The sequence below is a fragment of the Xyrauchen texanus genome, chromosome 22 (genome assembly GCF_025860055.1).
Source record: "Xyrauchen texanus isolate HMW12.3.18 chromosome 22, RBS_HiC_50CHRs, whole genome shotgun sequence".
In the NCBI taxonomy this organism is placed as follows: domain Eukaryota; kingdom Metazoa; phylum Chordata; class Actinopteri; order Cypriniformes; family Catostomidae; genus Xyrauchen; species Xyrauchen texanus.
This window is the reverse complement of record NC_068297.1, coordinates 12340478-12363050: the sequence shown is the minus strand read 5'-3', so window position 1 is coordinate 12363050 and position 22573 is coordinate 12340478. Positions and strand designations below refer to the sequence as shown.

The following is a 22573-nucleotide window of genomic DNA, read 5'->3' as shown; positions in this document are numbered from 1 at the left end:
TTACAAAAAACACTGCATCTGCAAAGCAACCAGCATTGTGGACGACCCCACACACCTCTCACACAAACTCTTCACCCTCCGGCCGTCTGGCAAGAGGTACCGAAGCATTCGGGCCCTCACGGCCAGACTGTGTAACAGCTTCTTCCCCCAAGCCATCAGACTCCTCAATACTCAGAGACTGGTTTGACACACACACACACACGTCATGAGTTGTACTTTAATTTTGTCACTTTATAACTGGCTGCTACCTCAATATCTGCTATGTGCATAGAACACTATCTCATAGTATGTTATGTTTACATTTGGCATATTTAGAAACTGTCATCTTTTGCACTACTGTGTACTGGTTGGCACTGCACTGTCTCTTACTGTGTCTATTGTCCTGTTCATTGTTAGTAATTTATTGTACTGTCCCGTACTTTTTGCACACGTTTGCACATGCACTTTATATAGGTATGTTATTTAGTCTGTGTAGTCTCATGTGGTTCTGGGTTTGTCCTATGTTGTTTTATGTAGCACCATGGTCCTGGAGGAACGTTGTCTCATTTCACTGTGAACTGTACTAACTGTATATGGTTGAAACGACAATAAAAACCACTTGACTGGACTCTGTGGTGTCATGCGCAGATGCGCAGATTGATGGTCTCAGAAGTGGAGGAAACTGAGACTTGTCCTCCACCACCCGGATTGAGGTGAGTAACTGCAGGACCATGAGGACCTACTAAGTAGAGGGAATTGGGCATTCCAAATTGGGAGAAAAGGGGATATAATAGTAAAAAAAAAGAAACAGAGGTTCTAAGATTACAGGGAATACCTCTTTTAAGAGTTTAGTTGGTATTGGATCTAACATACATGTTGTGGCTTTTGATGTTTCGATAAGTTTTGTTAGCTCTTCATGAGCTATGACAGCGAAGGATTTAAGTTGTTCATGGGGCTTTTTTCTTAAATTTTCTTTAATCGAAGGGGGGCGAAACTCTCAAGAGTGCTAGAGAAGACTGTATTTATATTTTCTTATATTTCATTAAGTTCTTCTAGACTTTGGGGCTTATTGAGTGTATGAGGTAGGTCTGGAAGATTATTAGTGAAGCTATCTTTAGTGGTCAAATGCTACCTGAACGATAGCATGGTGTAGATTGAGTAACATTAGCTGATCGCAGCATACAAGAGACGAGGTCATGATCTGAGATGTCATTGTTCTGCTGAAGAATTTTTATTGTATCAATATCAACTCCATATGACAGAATTAAATCTAGCGTATGATTATGGTGATGAGTTGGTCCTGTCACATTTTGTCTGACTCCAAGAGAGTTGAGAATATTCATACATGCTAATCCCAAAGTCATTATCTATGTGAATGTTTAAGTCACCAACAATTAAAGCTCTATCTACAGTAACTACAAGATCTGATAAAACATTTGCAAATTCATCAAGGAAATCAGAATAAGGCTCGGGTGATCTATATAATGTAGCAAGGGTAAAAGACTACAGAGTTTTTTATTTATTTATATCTGATGGTGTCACATTAAGATTATTAGTTCATCTTATATAGTTAGATAATTAGTTCAAAAGACTTAAACTTATATCCTGTCCTCTGAGTATCACCAAAAACTTCACTTTAAATTGTAGCAACACTTCCTCCTCGACCATTCAAACAAGGCTGATGTTTATAACATTAACATGGGCGATTTGCAGTGGCGAATTCTCAGGGCCAGTAAAGCCTTCTCTGCTGGCCTAACATGCCAAATAAATAAATATTTTTCATCCTTTCATTTTCAATTACTTTTTTGCCTATGTATTTTAAATCGCTTTCCACTCTTAATTAATCTAAAAACAAATAGAGAAAAACAAAAAGTTTATCCAGTCAGAATAGTTTCCTTGATACTTACAAACAAAGCCTGAAAACTGTTTCACAAATCACAAATCACAAGCCCAAAGTCAAGCTCGTTAGCTGAAGCAGCACGTGAGTTTGAGCTCCACCCACTCAGGCCTTCAGAATTTAAAACAGTATAAATTAATGTGCATCTAAAGTCAGATTGTCAGATTCATCAGCCAATCAGATTGATTTATTTGTTCTTGGTGGGTGTGATCTTTAAAATTTGTCCTAGTCGAGGCCTTCTAGCTGGCCTTGAGTGACACAACACCACTTTAAGTGATGTAATTTGACTGTCATTACTGCTGCTATCACCATTGAGAAAGAGATCCTTATGGATTTACAAACCTGAGATGTTCAGCATGTCCGTGTGATTGCTTAATTTATTAATCATGAAAGGAGGACTGATTTTCACTTCAAGCTAATTGGTAAGTGCTTTTTGCATTGTTATAGCAACATCAGGAGTTTTTTTTAAGTGTAAATTAGAATTCTGGAGCATTAGAAATTATGACTAAATTTCAATCTTCTTCTCACTCAAAACCATTTTCTATAGCCGCTTATCCTATGTAGGGAGTGCTGGATCTATTCCAGTTGTCTTGGGAAGACAGGAAAACACTCTGGACAGGTGGCCACCTGGCTATCACTGGGCTAACACACAGAAACAAATTCACACACTCACTTACACATAGGAACAAATTAGAGTATTGAATATGCTTGACCTCAGGGCTGGACTGGTAATCTGGCATTTTCACTGTGGGCCGATGCACTTTGGGGCCAATCAGGGGCGGACTGGCCATTGGGAGAACCGAGCGGCCGGTGGGTCGGCCGCGAAATGTGCCGAATGGGCCGTGATTAGCTAAAATGAACCGCCACATTATGCAGAACGGACCACAAAACGGTGCTGCAATATGCAGAAAAGGACAGCGAACTTTTAGGCCAGTTGCCATGTAAAATCCTGGGCCGATTTCTCTTCTCAGTCCAGTCCTGCTTGACCTCCATGTCCCACTCAGAAGTTTCCCTCCAGAGTAAAAAGGTCTCCTGTTGCTGTGCACTAGACTCGGTGTGTAAAAGCAAAAGGCACATAGGAGTTCTTCTTTCTGGCCCAGCACACTGGCCTAAAAATGAAAGTATCAACCCTACCACACAGCATGGCAAGGAGAAAGACAAAATCCTCTCCACAACTGTTGCCACTTCTAGCTGCACAAAGGTCTGTGAAAATGGTTTTAGAGGAAGATCATGTTCCAAGATCTGTCAAGTTAATGTGTATCATAAAGATCATCCTGAAATAGAGTTAAGAACATATGCTATTCTGGACTTTTAGCAAAGTCTACCTTCTTTGACAAAATCACTGACAAAGCATCTTCCTACCCACTGAAGACATGTGCTGGCATTTGAGAAATCTAAGATGCTCCCCTGATGCTGCTTGGAACCATACTCAACTAAGTTCAATGGCTTGTAAGATACCCCCATTTGACCCTGATGCAGAGATGCTTCTACTACTTGGAAGAGACATCATTGAGGAGAACAAAGTATTGGGTAAGCACAATGGCCCCTGGCATGCACCTTTTGCTCAGAAGGTAGCTTTGGGATGGGTAATAATAGGAGATGTCTATCTAGACAGTGCCCACAAACCAGCTGAATTTCCTTCAAGAAATGTCACCCCAGCCAAATGACACCCTGTTCAAACAATATCCAAATCAAAGAAAACTTATGTCATTACAACAAACCTTGGACTTCACCGATCTTAACTTTGAAACATGATCAAGCAATGTCGCACACAAATTGTGATGTCTTCCAGGTCAAAAAAGATGATGACAAATCAAACTGTCTCAATTCACTGGCATGTACTCTAAAAAAACACCCACCTATGAAAGACTATTTTTTTGAATTCTTGGCTAAGATTTTGAAAACGGGTATGCAGAACTTGCACCACCTCTTTCCAAAAATGAAGATATGAAGATAAAAATGAAGGTACATTCCAATATTCCAATCATCCACAAAAAAAAAAAAAAAAAAAAACAGGTCAAATAAGGGTTGTTTTCTTTGATACCACAACCATGACATAAATGTTGAAGTTGTAGAATACAGAATGCGAGTGCATGTCTCACCAGCGGTGGCCATGCATGGGCTCAAGAGGGCTGCCCTTGAAGGAGAGATTGAAAATGGTTCAGGAGCAAGGCAGTTCATTGAAAATAATTTTTATGTTGATGATTCCCTGGTATCCCTACCCACAGAGCAAGATGCCAAAAGTCCCCTCTTCAATCTGAGCTCTCACATAGACAACATAGGCCTACTCAGAATTGGTGGACACTTATCCCAGTCATCCTTTGAGAAAGATGAAAGTCACAGAAAGTGTTTTGGTGCCTCTTTGTGTTGGTACAACAAGGCGACGTTCCTTAGCCGAATACAGGCTTCTAGTGGGTGTGTAGCTCCGCTGAAATGATTTTAGGTATGTTGGAGCAGACCCAGTGGCTGTTCTGTATGCCAGCATCAGAGCCTTGAATTTGATGCGTGCATCAACAGTCAAGCCAGTGGAGAGAGACAAGGAGTGGTGTAACATGTGCTCCCTTTGGTTCATTAAAGACCAGACATGCTTCTGAATTCTGGATCATTTGCACATGCAGGGAGGCCTGCAATGAGAGCAAGATTGAGGTTAAGATGGTGAAGGATGGCACACCTAAAGTCTACTTGCGACCCATCTCAGACACAGTCCTTCTCTTGACTCGAGAGACTGTATAAACATATGGATCCTATATTTGGGCAGTGGTGATGGCATCTTACAGAAGCCAGATGGGGAATGTTCTGGATCATATACAGTATTTAATAATTAATTTAATGTTTTAATGCTTAGTAGTGACTATCATTTATATACTTAGTCATGTAATGTAGTTTTTTTAAATGGTTGCCATAGCAACATTCTGACGCAGTTAAATTCAGTTAAGAGCATTGCTTAAATTATTATCACATTTAGCTAGATTCCTTAAACCTCTATGTGTTTCTGGATTGTCATGTGTTATTTGTTTGTAGACGTTACAAGAGGTCAATATCATTGATCGTCTTAATATTGATCTTCAAACAAAACCTACAGTTTATTTAAATGATTTCTAGGTAATTCTCAAGAACTGTTTGAACTGTGCCTTGGTAGACATTTGTTCATGTTTCTCTTATCAGATTAGAGGGTGAATATAGTGTGGATAAATGAGACCATATTGAGAGTGGTTGTCTATCTGGGTTGTTATGAATTCTAGCTGCCTGTGGAAAGACAATATTCTTACATGAATAATTCACCAAAAAAATTCAATTCTGTCACTATTACCCACCCTCATGTTGTTCCCAACTCATATGACTTTCTTCTGCAGAACACAAGAGATATTTTAAATAATGTTCCATTTGCTTATGTCAACAGCAGTTGATAGTGACTCACTTTAGCTTAAAGCAACCAAAAGTGTCACAAATTAGTCCATGAGACTCATCATCTGAAGGCAAACGTTCATTTTGTATGATAAACATATCATCATTTAAGTCGTTATTCACTCTCAAATCAAATCACTGATCAACTTAACAGAGCACAAATCATATAAGGCAACACATCAATAAAACAAAATATTGTTGGTTCATGATGTTTAGTAACAAGACCCGCAAAACACACATACAACAATGTTTTGTGAGTTTAAGTCTGTAAAATTTTATTATTGTATAAAATAATCTCTGGTCTGTCACTTGATAAGACTTTTGTTGGCATTAAATAACATTTCTATAAAACACCAAAACAGAAACAGTGACATAAAATGAAGTTGCATTCACAAACGCATGATTTCCATGTGCCCATGCATGCACTTAAAAAAAAAAACATTTTATAAATCTTGACAAGCGTAATTAATCTTACAGATAAACAAAAATGCTTCACCTCCTTTTTAACAATGATGCCTATATAAAGGTTTTGATCATTTCTTTGGCTGTTGTCATTAATACTGATGCTGATACTGGCAAAACATTTTGTAACCGTAATCTCTTTTAGGACATAAACATTTTAGTATTGAAACAAAAGTAAATTATTCAGAGCAAAATGCCAAAATCATTAATAAATAAGCATTACATCTCTGTGGCTAGAAGTCTTTAAATATGAACCATTATGAAGTATCCCTACAATAAAAGCACCACAAGAAAGTCAAAGTTTGAGGTATCAGTATAAAGATTCAACACAGATAAGCTCTTTTTGTATTTTTTCCTCACTATAATTTTAACCCCTCTGATATTGCAAGTGTTTTTTATGTGGAAATATTATGGTCTAACTGTTAGTGTGATATACTGTAAATCTGGTGTTTTAATTGTTGAACTTTCAAAACTTCACTAGATAATTCTTGTTCCAGAAACAGTCAAAAGAAACTGTGATATTAATGAAGTACACAATTATATCCAACAGAAAAAAGAAGCCTGTGTATGTGCTTTATAAATTGGTATACAGGCAGCCATTGTCCAATTTTCTAATTAGTGCAAATCACCAAAACAACACAGTGTTCTGATTTACAGTAGAATACAAATTATTACTAATACAGGTTGCGAAAAGATACATGAACAAATAGCAATAAATAAACAATAAATAATACCCAAGACAACAAACATATGAAAAAACGCCACAGTTTGAGCTTGTCATGAATACACAGTCTATCCTATAATTATCTTCATGAAAGCAGGTTTGGAGAAAGGCCAGCTATACACGTTTGGAACAGGTCCAGTCACATTGCACTCAAAGAAAGAGAAGAGGGGGAACCAGATACGTGCTCTGCGGCTGTGCTGATAGGCTTGTGTGTTCGCAAGCGTATGGTAGTACAGGAACAGTCTGGTGGTGATGTAGAATGCGATGAAGACGTCAATAGAGTAGTGTTCATGGGCCGCCAAGATGAAGAAAATTCCAAAAAGGTTTAGGACCCAAGACATGGTATGGATGAAGTTCCAGTTACGTGGTGTATCTAAAATCACAAAGAGACATTAATCACACCACTACATAAGGATTCTGTATAAACAGGGATTGTTGATAAACCTTAACATGAGCCAGAATTGCTGGATATTCTAAATTTTTTTTTTTAAAAGCACTTACAATAATTCTGCTGTTAAAAATGTACCAGTTAACAGGGTTTACGCTGTTATGTTGTCATAGTAACACAGTTGCAAAATTGGATACAACTTTTTACACAGAAATGTTAAGAGACCGATTTTTTTCACAATAAAATCATGTTAAAGTGCATATTGTTTACATCTTGTGGCTATACTTTTGAAACAGTAAGTACTTTGAAGTTTACCATTTGGGTCCCATTCACTTCCAGTGTAATTAACTACTGTTTTAAATACATTTTTTGTGGTAGTCAACATTTTGCCATAAATGCTGTCGATAGAGCTTAACTTTTATTGAACACGAAATAGTTTTCAAAGAATATATAGTATATCGACTTGCCACCCGGATTTTTCTTATCCGGGTGGCAAGTTGTTTTTCTTGTTTAAAGCATTAAAGGTGCTATACGTAATATTTTTACTGTACTAAAATGACCATAATATGTCATTAGAGAATTGGACGGGATCACACAGGCTAAAACATAATTTGAAAACAGAAATTTCAGTCCGGAATGGAAACTTCAAAGTAGAATATACTGGCTGTAGCATTGTTATCGGAGAAGCCAGTATTTCAACTTAGCATGTTTCCATTCCGGACTGAAATTTCTGTTTTCAAATTATGTTTTAGCCTGTGTGATCCCGTCCCTGACCACTCAACAATAGTGTTTCGACACCACCACTTTGTCATATTTGAACAAGTTTGCAGGCAAACAAATGCATGCTGCAGCCATGGAATCCAGCAAATGAACTGGATCAGAGATAACAGATTCCACCCGACCTTAAAAGCCTCGACATCCATCTAAAAACCACCATGACCAGAGGCATAGTAAAACAAGGATAAATATTGGAGATGCCTTTTGGAAGATGGAGACCGCTTAAAGCCCAGAAATCTTTAAAACGGATGCAGAGTTAGCTAATTTGCATGTCAACATTCTGGCAACCCACATGAGCTTAGAGTCTAGGGTGGGGCAGACAACTCTCCAATATTTTGAATTTGGAAGGCAGTACCCATTTTAAATGCTTGTTGTCAATCTTACATATAGCACCTTTAACCTTACAAAATGAAAAAGGAAAAAAACCATTTGTTTATGGGGTAAAAAAAAAAACAAAACAATTTAAGATAAATTCTCTGAGAACAAGTCTTAATATCTTACTTATTTTTTCTTCTCAAGTAAATTTATCTTCTTTTAAGAATTTTTAGACATGAAAAAATACCAATTTACTTAGAATAGGGACTAAAAAAAGAGTGCAAAATTGTTTTTGTTGGAGTTCAGAAGTTCCACAAACTCCTTTCCAAATGGTAACCGGTCAGAACAAAAAAAGGAAAGTTTAAACATTCTTTTTAAAATGACAGTCCTCTGTGCTAATGGGTGGGTGAAACACCAACTGTAGTGATCTTGCTAGAGAAACAAGAATTCTGGTCTGGAAAAACAAGCCCAAAATAAGCCACTTGCCTCACCAAAATAAGCAAAAATAAAAAAATATAAAATTCTCTGTGGTGGATTAATCAGCTTAGAAATCATAACAAGCAAACAGTTAATAAACAGTTAAGTATCATTTTATTTACAGATCTGCTTCTGACTCAAAACCTGGCAGCATCAAATCTGTATTAATGCATCATATCTAACAATAATTCAAGAAAGACTTGGAAACAGTTGAGAAATTAACTTTTTACCCCAATAATATTTTCCTTGTACCTGGATTAGCCATGCATGTATATGTAGTAATTATACATAGTTGTTAAAAAGTTCTTCATTCACAGAATGCAACATCCACAACGGGCAATTAGGCAAAGAAATGTGTGACGCAGCAGTTTCCTTCAGGATCAATGCACATGTAAAAAATTCAAGCAACATGAAAAAAATGTACTATAATAATCCCTTTGGTTTCATCAGAACAAAAATGATCGGTTATAACCGGTTACCAGCATTGAAAAATAAAGTTTTCACTCTGAAACAATTGAAAATCACTTTGTTGCCGTTGTCGGTTATGTCTGCCAAGTGCCAAGATTTTTTTTTTCATTTTTGGTTTTCGTTTCTTGAACCGTTTTTAGTGCCTGAATTAGAATACTCATTTGAAATACTAATAGAATATTAACTTAAACATTTTCAAAAATACCGATTTACCACTATAAATAATGAATACGGATAAGAAAATGATTTTTTTCAGTCTACAGAATTGAAAGGATATTCTGTAGAACAATGTACGCAAAACGTTAGAAAGCTTTGCTTTATCTTCCTGCATAAAAATGCACCTGTGCACAAAGCTAAGCCCAGAAAGAAATAGTTTTCTGAGACTGATGTGGAAGAACCTGATGGCTTGCACGAAGTCTGAAACACATTGAGCCCCATTGAAAAGAATTGGAGTGCCATTGCGAGCCTGGCTGCATTGCCCAACATCAGTGCCTGACCTCTCTGATGCTCGTGTCTGAATGGGAGCAAATTGCCACACCAATGTTCCAATACTAATGCCAATGGTTTTGACATTTAATGGTGAACACGCACATACAGTATGGCTGTGAGGTTTGGGTGTTCACATACTTTTGGTAATATTGTATATCTATATATCTGCATACGAGTAAACCCTAAGAACAGCTTGTGTACTCACACTCAGTGACAAAGAAGTTAAGCATGGTGAGAACAACAGTGTGTCCACTAAACATGTAATCCCCACATGTATGAACACCAGTTAAAGACATGCCAAGTCCACGCCAGATGTCCAACGCACGCTGCACTTTTGCCCAGGTATCGCCATACATCTGCAAAACACAGATCCACATTCACATCTGCACACATACACACAAAGCAGAGATGATGATGATGATAGTGTGACTGAATTGTTTGACTGGGTGTGTGATGTTTTATGAGGTTCTCCAGGGCCGAATAATTCAATATTTAGTGCTAATGTTTATCCTTTACAATATACACACAATAATACTCCTGTAAACAATCCATGAGCTTTATCTAATGTTATAAAAATAATAGCGTGTATGTGACAAATAGGCAAATAGTGAGATGAGAGAGAGTATGTGTTCAAATAGAGCAGTAAATCAACAGGATTTCTTATATATGCCAGTTAATGAATATAATTTATCACAACGAATCCCATGTATTCAATATTTGCTGAGAACAGTTCCCAAAGTATGCTACATTATTGTAGCAGACAAGTAAATTATTGAATGACTACACATTATAAAAATGGCTTTACAAGTCACTTTCTGGTTTGTTTGAATTAATTGTCACTTGCCTACAGTTCATAGCAATTCATTTTGCAATCATCTATTCAAGGTTTGATTCCACGTTTTTGTTTTTAAATATAATTAGCTTAATCAATGTGTTAAATTGACAGCCCCAGCTTCAAAAATTTTTTTAAACAATATAAATGGAATATTATATTTCTTTTGCAGCTTCTGACAAGAATCAAAACACTGCACACAATTCAACAGGATAGACATTATATAGCATTATTCACAGCTGATAAAATAAATTGCTGTCAAAAAAACAATAGTTGCTGGAGAAATCCTCTTGATTCCATCAACCTTTCACACAGACCCAAAGATATTTGATGCAAGTTGAGCCAACAGAGGGTGAATTTTGCTTCAAACAGGCAAAATAACTTCTTTGATATCGTAATACTTCAGTAAACTTTTCTATTGCAGTCTATTAAGATTAAAGATGCTTTTTGCATATTGATATTATGCATATAATGGTGACAAAAAACCATTGTGCAAGTCAAAAGAAGAATTATCATTGTCTGATTTGTAAAACATTATCACAAAGGGATGTGTATAAATAAGGTTACTATGCAGTACAATCTTCAGTAAGGCCACTTACTTAAGTGTGTATTTGCATATTTCTCACCTTGCCTGAACACTGCAGATGATGACCAGGTACAGACAGTGAAGTGACAAACATAGTGACACAGCGGAGCAAGAACACTGTCCCCATCAGACTACACAGCCTGCGAAACAGAATGGACCTAACACACACACACACACACACACACACACACACACACACAATGAAAATGAAACTGATCACTCAGTGAGCAATCTAACACTCATGATATAGTCTGAAATCCACTGTTAACCATGGTAAAAAAGCACAACTCAGATCTGCACGTGTTTTTGAAAATACAAAAACCAAACAGTGTTGCCTAAAAAGCATAATTACAGCACATTACAACTGCCAGGAAAATCTATCTCTGGTTCCAACTAACTTTCCAATGAAATTTACATGAGATTATATGCATATTAATAAAGTATTTTCATATGTTCCTTCACCTTCTAAAGGACTCCTTTGTCTCTGAGAGTATTATATTTCTGTAATATAAACACAGCCCTGAAACCACCATCAATCTTCCAAAGTACCTCTTAGTTCTAGATTGCATTTTTGACCGTTTGTCTGAGTATATTTACCTATGTTTGTGCATCAACAACACCAGCATTAATAGGAAAACCAGCACCACTCCACATGCTTCAGCCATGGCGAAAGCCCAGGGAATTCTGGGGACACTGACACATAAATCACAAGATTCATTAATCATAATTATTAATATAAAACACCAACATAAACCACAAGCTAAGGAGCATAAACAATGACTAAAACTAACTTCACACATTCAATTAATGAACTGTGATCATAACCAGGAAGCAGAGTAAAGAGGATTTAAAATCCAGGTAATTTATATCAATATTTTTCAGCCTTTTGATGAAATTCTCTATATATTTTGATATTTATGTATTTGCACATATTTATGACAAAACAGCCATTGCTGCCAAATGGATTCAAAATGTTGAATGCAGAAAGTGAAAAACAGTAAAAATCTACTATCTAAAAATCTAAAAAGGTTTGGTTTCCCCACAGTTTTCACTAAGTGGCAGAATGGCACTTATTTGCTTTTATTTATATGCACAAAACATCTATTTCTACATGTATAACTAAATATATTTGAAATGTATTGCAGCTGCCTGCAATTTTTCACACCCAAATTTAAAAGCTCACCTTACACACATACAGTAGACATAAAATTGATTTAGTTTTACCAAATCATAAATAATATTGTATATGTTTACAAACTTATGATGAACATTTTTATATGAAAAAAGTTTTCCAAGTTTGTGATCATGTAAATCCTGTTCTGTTTGCTCTCTTATTTTATTCCAATAGATGGCAGAAAGTACAAGGAAGAAGATTTTTCCTCTGTCACAACATTTACAATAAACAGATCTGAAATGTAGGTGGCTCACTAACACAGCTGAGCGCCCACGTGTATGTTCAGAGCGCATAGACTTCCAAGTGTATGTTCAGAGCGCATAGACTTCCAAGTGTATGTTCAGAGCGCATAGACCTTCCTCACCGTTTCATCGACTCTCTCGCCTTCTGAGCTGTCTAGAAGCTAATCTTGGTGTCGTTAGAAAGCCAAGATCCTCATTTCATCATAAATAGTTGAGAACATACTTGACGATTATTTGTTTATTATGCTTTTTCTACTGGACTGTATACAGGTGAAACTCGAAAAATTAGAATATCGTGCAAAAGTTCATTAATTTCAGTAATTCAACTTAAAAGGTGAAACTAATATATTATATAGACTCATTACAAGCAAAGTAAGATATTTCAAGCCTTTGTTTGATATAATTTTGATGATTATGGCTTACAGCTTATGAAAACCCCAAATTCAGAATCTCAGAAAATTAGAATATTACATTAAATCAATAAAAAAAAGGATTTTAAATACAGAAATGTCGGCCCTCTGAAAAGTATAATCATGCATATGTACTCAGTACTTGGTTTGGGCCCCTTTTGCATTAATTACTGCCTCAATGCGGCGTGGCATGGATGCTATCAGCCTGTGGCACTGCTGAGGTGTTATGGAAGACCAAGATGCTTCAATAGCGGCCTTCAGCTCTTCTGCATTGTTTGGTCTCATGTCTCTCATCTTTCTCTTGGCAATGCCCCATAGATTCTCTATGGGGTTCATGTCAGGCGAGTTTGCTGGCCAATCAAGCACAGCAATACCATGGTCATTGAACCAGGTTTTGGTACTTTTGGCAGTGTGGGTAGGTGCCAAGTCCTGCTGGAAAATGAAGTCAGCATCTCCATAAAGCTTGTCTGCTGAAGGAAGCATGAAGTGCTCTAAAATGTCCCGGTAGACGGCTGCGTTGACTCTGGACTTAATAAAGCACAGTGGACCAACACCAGCCGATGGCATGGCTCCCCAAACCAACACAGACTGTGGAAACTTCACACTGGACTTCAAGCATCTTGGATTGTGTGCCTCTCCATTCTTCCTCCAGACTCTGGGACCTTGGTTTCCAAATGAGATGCAAAATTTGCTCTAATCAGAAAAGAGGACTTTGGACCACTGAGCAACAGACCAGTTTTTTTTTCTTTAGCCCAGGTAAGACGTTTGACATTTGAAGCCCATGTCCAGGACCCGTCTGTGTGTGGTGGCTCTTGATGCAGTAACTCCAGCCTCAGTCCACTCCTTGTGAAGCTCCCCACACATTTGAATGGCCTTTTCCTGACAATCCTCTCCAGGCTACGGTCATCCCTGCTGCTTGTGCACCTTTTTCTTCCACACTTTTCCCTTCCACTTAACTTTCTATTAATGTGCTTTGATACAGCACTTTGAGAACATCCAACTTCTTTTGCAATTACCTTTTGAGGCTTTCCCTCCTTGTGGAGGGTGTCAATGATGGTTTTCTGCACAACTGTCAGGTCAGCAGTCTTCCCCATGATTGTGAATTCAACTGAACCAGACTGAGAGAACATTTAAAGGCTCAGGAACCCTTTGCAGGTGTTTAGCTGATTAGAGTGTGACACTTTGAGCCTACAATACTGAACCTTTTCACAATATTCTAATTTTCTGAGATTCTGAATTTGGGGTTTTCATAAGCTGTAAGCCATAATCATCAAAATTATATCAAATAAAGGCTTGAAATATCTTACTTTGCTTGTAATGAGTCTATATAATACATTAGTTTCACCTTTTAAGTTGAATTACTGAAATTAATGAACTTTTGCACGATATTCTAATTTTTCGAGTTTCACCTGTATTTTGTTCAAAGTAACATTTGATTATTTACTCAAGCAAGCTCACAGAAAACAGCCTAAGGTAAGAGTAGATATAGAGTTTGTGGCTATTATGTCTTTATTGCCTAACAGAGGTCATATTTTACTTTATGATTATTTTGGTAAATATTCAAACTGGTGTTATGACAACAAAATAAACTACATGGTCACATTTCAGAGAGTGAGCGCTTTCATTTGATATATGACATCTCTATTTATATGCTAGATGAAACTTTCATATTCTTATTTATACATATTTACCAAAAGATGCCACTCATTGAGGATATTTTAGGTCTTACCTTTTATCCTATGTAATATAAATGCAAAAGTGATTCAGTTCTGATGAAAAGTTCAGATTCTAAGCTTTCTACATATGCTTGATTTGTGGATCCAGGAACTTTTATTTTGTAATCCTACATTTTTTAGGCCTACACGCTGCTGGAAAATGAATGATTATGCAATTGAATCATTAAATCAGTGTTTTGAACTGGGTCAATGAATTAGACAATTTAAAAGAATAGCTGCATGGAAACGAATCAAATTTCTAAACTTTTCTATATTTTTGCTGATGTTTAAAATAAGAGACGCAATTGAAAAACCATAATCAGAAAACATGACACAAGGAGTCACCATGGAACTGGCACAGTTATTAGGCCAAATAAAAAGCACATTACAATATCAATATATTTAATATAGAACATCCAATACATCACCGGACCCTACATTCAGTTGAGCTCTGTGCTGATGGAGCTACAGTATATAACACACAGCTGTTATAAAATGCATCCACACATGCAAACCTAACTCACCTATCCAGAAATATGTCTGGAAGTGGCGGGTACGTCCGCATGTCAGGAACTCTCTCATGCACTAGGACCATTACGAATGACGTCACTCCACACACCAGCATGGAATAGAGGGCGCCGAGTGCAGTCTTCCAGTACTCCGGATCAAACCGACCAGAATGCTGCTTACGTTTCCCATTAGAGAAACCATTGCTATGTTCTCCGCCAACTGTGGTGACCGCCCCGACCCCGTTACAGTGTGGATAGTCTCTTGACCCTCGTTCTGCGAAGCCGTTACATAAGGTACGGTCCGTACCCCCAGTGTTCATAGGAGACAATGTACTGACCTCTGACCCCAAGCATGTAAGGGCCGTGTGCTGTCTCTGTAGTCTCCGCACCGCCAGCATCAGTCTCTTTATGTCACCCAGCACCTTAAGCTCCAGTGGAGGGGACCGTAGATCAGTCTCACTAAGGCACAGTAGGCTGGCTCCATCTAAACGGTGCTTAGAGCACAGGAGATCCACATATTCACGAAATCCCTGTTCCCTCAACCAGTTGGCTACCTGCTTACTGCTCCAACCTTCAACACCAACGTACCTGGACCGCGGCATACCTGCAGACAGGGAAGAATTTGTCACAAGCAGAACCCTCATCCAATTTTTAAATGCACAGTACTATAAAACGCAATGTTATGTATGTACAGCTCAGCAAGGGAAGATTACACTTATACTTGGACAAGGTTAACAAGAAAACAAGGTTTTTATTTCTGATATTCCTTAAGTAAGCCTTTGAACTTAAACAGACGCACTGAATTTTAAATCTAGTGAAAGACCGATATATCAGTCAGGCTGATTAATTAGCCAATATTATTAATGAGTAAATGTGTATGTATTACTTGCTTTCCCAAGTACACTATACACTTGCTTATCAGTGACTGCATGTAACCTCTGTATTCAGTTAAAAGAATGTCTGAAATGTAATCAGAGTGGTTCAGTGAGGGGGTTGTGCACAAATGATCAGAGCTACATGATCATACTTTGTATGTGAGAGGAAACTAAATTAAGTCTAAATGAATGAACTGAATGAATTAAATGGCAATTTGGAAACAGCATTCATGTAATCTCTCCGAATACCAAATCTCTCTAAATATTTGACCAGATGAGTGGAGTACTTGAATGAATGTCTCAAATCCTAGGGTTGATCTTAAGGAGCAGAAGTTTGCTTAATTTTATTAAAATGATTGCACTGGAAATCAAGGCAAAGGACTTGCTATTTGTTACCAGATAGACAGGAACAGATAACACTGATGACTTTTTAAAAATGCTGACTTGTATCACACAGAGTAAAATCTCTTATCAGGGCTATACTTTAGACCTATTGACACAACACAAAAACTACAATCTGGACCAACATCTCTGCCCCCGCTTACATTTACACACAAACAAAAATGGCATCCATTATTTATGGATAAACACATCAACACATTCTAAACTGCTGAATTTCCGAATTTCCAAAATGAGAGAGAGATTCATAACCATCAGGCTTTTAAATGAATAGTTAATCTACAAAATAAAAATTCTGACCACTTTTATTCAACTTTGTCTTTATGTCTGTTATTTATTTTAATGGAACACAAATTGATATATTTTGCAGGAGGGCTGCGCAATTAAATGCAATTGCAATAAAACTGCTATATGTGCAATTTCTGAACAGATACAAGCTACATTTTTTATTTTATTGGACTCATTCTGTGACGTTTAATTAGCTATTGTGATTGGTGCACATATTTCACACACTGATGAGACCTCACCAATCAGAATGCAGTGTGCAAACAAAGGTACCACTGAAAAAAACATAACAGAAATTGGAAATAAAGAATAAAGAAAAACAAAAAGACAAAGAAATAACTGACAAAATCATCTAATGCCTAGACACATTTTTCCTTGTGAAATGTGCTTTTGAACACAACCGCAATTAAATTCACAATCCCAAAATCTATAAAAAAAAAACATTGTGATATTTAATTTTTTTTATCCATATTGCATAGCCCAGTTTTGCTGACAACAAAAATGGATGGTCATTTATAATGCCATGTCAAAAATGTCAAAACGCCTTTATCACTCATTTGCTATATTCCAAGGATTCTGAAGTCATACAATAGCTTTGTATGTTTGTGGAACAGACTGAAATTTCAGTCATTATTTGTTCCCAGATCTCATTTGCAATTGCGCTCAATTAAAGCCATTCAAACGCATCACATTAGTCATGAAACACACGGAAACCAATAGTGTTTGACATCTCTGAGATGCATCATTAATGCATCTTGAGATGCCATGTTTGAATGTGCAAAAGCACAAATGAGATATGTGAGCTACAATGGAGAAGATTTTCAGTGAGTAAAAATAGCTTCGAAGATTTGGAACATAACTGATGAGTAATAACATGCATTTTGTCCTATTTAGAGCTTGAAAGTACAAATCACTGTATTGAATGGAAAACTGAGTCATCCTTTAGTGTTCCATAGAAACCAGTCATACGTGTTTGGAATGGCATGAGGGTGAATAGATGAAGTTGTTCCGATTAAATATAAAATGATACATACCGGGTGTGTATACACACGTACTCAAACAGAATGCCACTCCGTACCAAGACCATTTATTGATTCAGGGACAAAACGAAGCATGAACAAACAGCCTGTTGTTCACAAATCCTGTTTTTTCCCTATCAACCACATCTGTTAAACAGAACAGTATAGTCAAATCAAATAATAACTCGCTCAAGGACAATGTGATATTACGTAATATCACACGTCTAGAAAGTGTTCTCCCTGGTGTTCCGCGTGAAAGTCGCATTTGTAGCTTTGGCTCCGATGTCCATTGTACCAGAGGCGCGTGAGTCTATCTTTGACACTAAACACAGATCAGAGAACGACCGTGAAACAACCGGCGATATCAAGTAACGACTACTTTTTACTAAGACGGCATAAACACATCTATGGGGCCGTTCAGACCACGCTAAAATTGCCTGACAAAGCGCAATAAGCAGGTGTCTCGAGACCTTTGACAAATCTGGTTTTCCGACCGCGTGGAAGAGTGTGTGAGTGCCATCGCTTGCCATATTAGCTTTGCGCCTGTCTTACCCTGTTTTGTCCTGCGGTTATTTAATAATCTAGTTGTGTTAAAAAATCCACGTTAAACAGATCGAAATCCCAGCCTTGTGATCTCTCGCCACATCACCTTTCGGCTTCTGACTCACTACCATGCTGCCTGTGACGCCCAAACAGTATGTAAACAGGAGTGGCGTCACACACGACACGCCCCTTGAGGGTGCCTTTGGATTCGAGACAACTTCAGGTTGAAAGGAGATTTGCTTGAGACGCTGATGTAATCCAGTAATCGAACCTTGGTCGAAACCAACAACACCCAAATCATCATTATTAACTTTTATCATCTTTATGTTTACGTATTACATTATTAACTTAGGCCCTGCGATGGACTGGCGACCTGTCCAGGGTGTCCCCTGCCTTTCGCCCAATGTTAGCTGGGATAGGCTCCAGCCCCCCGCGACCCTGTACACAGGATAAGCGGTTGATGATGGATGGATTATTAACTTAGATTTACATGTGTCTGAAATGCATTGAGCACTGATATTGGCGTAAAAGGGGTCATGATGTGCCAATTTTATTATTGTAGGTATTATGTTCCTTATTGTTCACGTATGATATTAGTAAAGTGTTTTACATTTTTTTAAATCCCCAGGATTTTACACCCTGCGCTCTCTGAAACACTCGGTTTTGGTTCCTGCTTCTCCTTTAAGACTGGACAGAAAACGCCCTGTTATGATTGGCTCTCTCCTCTTGCCATCTCACTACTTACCGCTGCTGGGCGGTGCTACGGAAGTGAGAAGGTAAAGGAGGGCAGTGTTACACTTCACTTTAGTATGTCCGATGAATTTCCGCGAACCGGTTCTTTTCAATGAACTGGTCCAAAAAAATGATTCACCAGTTCTTTTGAATATTCACTTAATGACGTCACTATATATATAATGCTAATACACCGGCTTTGTAGAATACACACACAAACACATTAAATAAAACCATATGTAAGAATATATTGTTGATTATAACATTTTATTTAATTAAATTATAATAATAAGGGTGTTTATAGTCATCAGTGTTTCATTCAGTGATCTTACAATAGGCCTACATCCTACAAAATATTTGCACCTAAAACACCCAATAATGACACTGATATACAGTGTCAATTTCTACACATTTAAAGCATAAAAAGTTATTAAACTAGTCATAATCTACTCACCCCTTTTCACAGAAACCATGATCTAGCTCATCACAACTTCATATATAATCTGCATGCACAATTTTGTGTGTAAGCATACTTGGCAATAAAGCTCATTCTGATTCTGGTTCTGATTCTAATTTTGATTCTGAAGTAAGATAAGCTTGTACCATTTTGACATAATTGGTATGATTTGTGTGTGTGTGTTTGTGTGTGTCTGTTATTTGCTATTTGTCTGTTGTAAAATAAAAAAGCCACTTCAAATGTTCTTTCTCTAGCAACTTTGGCATTACAAATAAAATTGAATCAATTTCTCACATAAAAAAAGCCTCAGAGGTTGTCACAAAAACAATTCTGGAAACTAAAACTACCTTTACTGCACTAATGCAATTAGTGGATGTGTTGGAATGTGTGGATTACTGCTCCAACTTCAGTGTATTCAGTGTACATCTGTTTGGACACATTTACAAATACACAGAAAACTATGGAACTAACTAAATAAATAACCAGAACAAAAATCAAGGATTCAGTAAGCTCTTTCTTAGAGGCTGTGTTATAGTGTTTACTCTAAAATTTCTGTAAACATTTTGACCTCCACTTTATGCCCTTAAAGGTGCACTCGGTAAATCAACAGTTTTCAGTTACAGATGCCATTGCAGAAATTCACTATTTACAGTCACCCATGATTAAAGGAATAGTTCACCCAAAAATGTATATTACCACAGAATACCCTCACCCTCCTGCCATCCAAGATGTGTATGACTTTCTTCTGCTGAACACAAACAAAGAGTTTTAGAAAAATATCTCAGCTCTGTTTGTTTACTCAGTGCAAGTAAATTGTGGCCAAAATTTTTAAGCTCACGCACATAAAAGCAGCATAAAAGTAATCCAGTACAAATATATATATACACACACACACACACACACACACACACACACACAGTACTGTGCAAAAGCTTTAGGTCAGGTACACCTGGACACATTTTTCTTGGTAGTTGGCAGATAGGATGTTCCAAGCTTCTTGGAGAAGTCACCACAGTTCTTCTATCTATTTAGGCTGTCTCAATTGCTTCTGTCTCTTCATGTAATCCCAGACTGACCCGATGTTCAGTGGGGACTCTGAGGGGGCCATGCCATCTGTTTCAGAGCTTACTGTTCTTCTTTTCTGTTCTATTCTATTTGCAAAATGGATGTTTGGGAGTCTAAAATGTATATTTCCTATTGACACACTAAAGCTGAAGATATAAATATTTAAAGATAAACATTTTGTGATACATCTTATGTGCCTAAAACAGTACTGTCTATTGTATGTATGTATATATTCTGGATTACTTATATATATATATATATATATATATATATATATATATATATATATATATATATATATATATATATATATATATTATTATGTTCATAATGGAATATTACACTGCACAAGTAGCAAAGATTTTTTTTTGTTTTATTTTTTTTATTTTTTATTTTTTAAAGAATATCATTACCACAGAGTGGACCTCAATAATGTTGTAATGTAATCATAAGCTGTAAGACTAGTATGCATGTACTTTTTCTGCCTAAAGTGTCTATGAAATCAGAACTCAGTTCTGCTGTATTATGCAATTCGGCATTCCTCCACCATTGTCAAATGGAAACACTTATGTGTGTGTGGATATATGATATGTAGGCCAGACGTAGAGCCTTTTTTGAGAGGGAGAGAGAAAATAAGAATTTTCGGTTTTAGTGCGTACTACATATATTTGTCTGTACTTGTCTGCGCTGATAAATAATTTTAATAATGAATGATCAATTCATATTTATTAAGAATAAAATAAATGTAATAATGCATAGAATGTAGCGACAGCACAGAAAATACTATAACACCCATACACAAAAGTGATAGTTCACCCAAAAATGAAAATTCTATCGTTATTTGCTCACCCTCATGCCATCCTACAGCCGTGGCCAAAAGTATTAGCAGTGACATACATTTTGTGTTTCGCAAAGTTTTCTGCTTCAGTTGTTGTGGTGTTGATTCACATTGTTTCACATTGGATTATAAGAGCAGACCGATTGCTATAAAAGGAGGGAAGGACTGCTTCCAATCATTGTGTTCTTGTTAGCAATGGTTACCTCTAAAAAAGACATGCAGCCATCATCGCTTTGCATCAAAATGGCCTCACATGCAAGGAGATTGCTGCAAAGAATATTGCACTGAAAGAACCATTTACCAGATCGTCAAGAACTTCAAGGAAAGAGGTTCAACTGCAGTGAAGAAGGCTTCATGACGTCCCAGAGTGTCCAGCATGCGCCAGGACCGTCTCCTCCTGAGAAGTCAGCTATGGAATCGTGTCACCACCAGTGCAGAGCTTGCTCAATGTTGGCAGCAGGTTGGTGTGAGTGCATCTGCACGCACAGTGAGGTAATGCCTTTTCGACAATGGCCTGGTGTCAAGAGGGGCAGACTGAAATTTTGCAGGAAGTACAAGGATTGGACAGCAGAAGACTCGTGCAAAGATATTTTCTCTGATAAAGCCCCCTTCCGACTGTTTGGGACATCTGGAAAATAGATAGTACGGAGAAGAAAAGGTGAATGCTACCATGAGTCCTGTGTCGTGCCAACAGTGATGCATCCTGAGACCATCCATGTGTGGGGTTTCTTTTCATCCAAGGGAGTGGGCTCTCTCACAATTCTGCCCAAAAACACTGCAAAGAATAAAGAATGGTATCAAAACGTCTTGCAAGTGCAACTTCTCCCAATGATCCAGGAGCAATTTGGTGATGATCCGTGCATTTTCCAGCATGATGGAGCACCATGTCACAAGGCAAGAGTGATAATGAAGTGGCTCAGAGATCATTACTTTGACATTTTGGATCCATGGCCAGGCAACCCCCCAGATTTTAATTGACCCGTGATCAATCTTCAAAAAGCGAGTGGACAAGCAGAAACCCACAAATTATGATCAACTCCAAGCACTAATAAGGCAAGAATGGATCGCCATCAGAGGTTATGAAGAACAAGGGTCAACACTGTAAATATTGACTCTTTACATACATTTAATGTTTTTGACAATTATCATTGTTTTCCAGTATACCATAGAAAACATATGAAAAAATTATCTACAAATACTGAAGCAGCAAACTTTTCGAAACAAAAAATTTATATCACTGCCAATACTTTTGGCCACGGCTGGAGATGTGTATGACTTTCTTTCTTCTGCTGAACACAAACAAAGATTTTTAGAAGAATATTTCAGATCTGTAGTTACTCACAATGCAGGTGAACTGGTACCAAACTTTAGAAGCCCCTAAATGCACATGAAGACAGCATAAAAATAATCCATATAACTCCCTGCCAAGTAGGTATTGATATGCATGAAGAATGTGAATTGCCAACAAAAAAAGAAGAAGAATGTGAAAGTGAAAGGGGAGATTTATAGTT

General features: G+C 37.3%; 1 protein-coding gene across 2 annotated transcripts; it reads right to left on the bottom strand.

Annotated features, from left to right (window-relative positions):
• Positions 1-5520: 5520 nt before the first annotated feature.
• On the bottom strand, positions 5521-18077 carry LOC127662226 (sphingomyelin synthase-related protein 1-like). Of its 2 annotated transcripts, XM_052153330.1 has the most exons (6): positions 17443-18077; positions 14865-15453; positions 11397-11492; positions 10840-10957; positions 9587-9737; positions 5521-6840 (listed from the first exon to the last, which is right to left on the bottom strand). In XM_052153330.1, exons 2-6 carry the CDS (start codon positions 15449-15451, stop codon positions 6536-6538), a joined length of 1257 nt encoding a protein of 418 aa, XP_052009290.1. In that variant the 5' UTR covers positions 15452-15453; positions 17443-18077; the 3' UTR covers positions 5521-6535. The 2 variants fall into 2 exon arrangements, with proteins under 2 accessions (XP_052009290.1, XP_052009289.1); XM_052153329.1 differs by lacking the exon at positions 17443-18077 and having other exon boundaries at positions 14865-15746.
• Positions 18078-22573: the final 4496 nt, after the last annotated feature.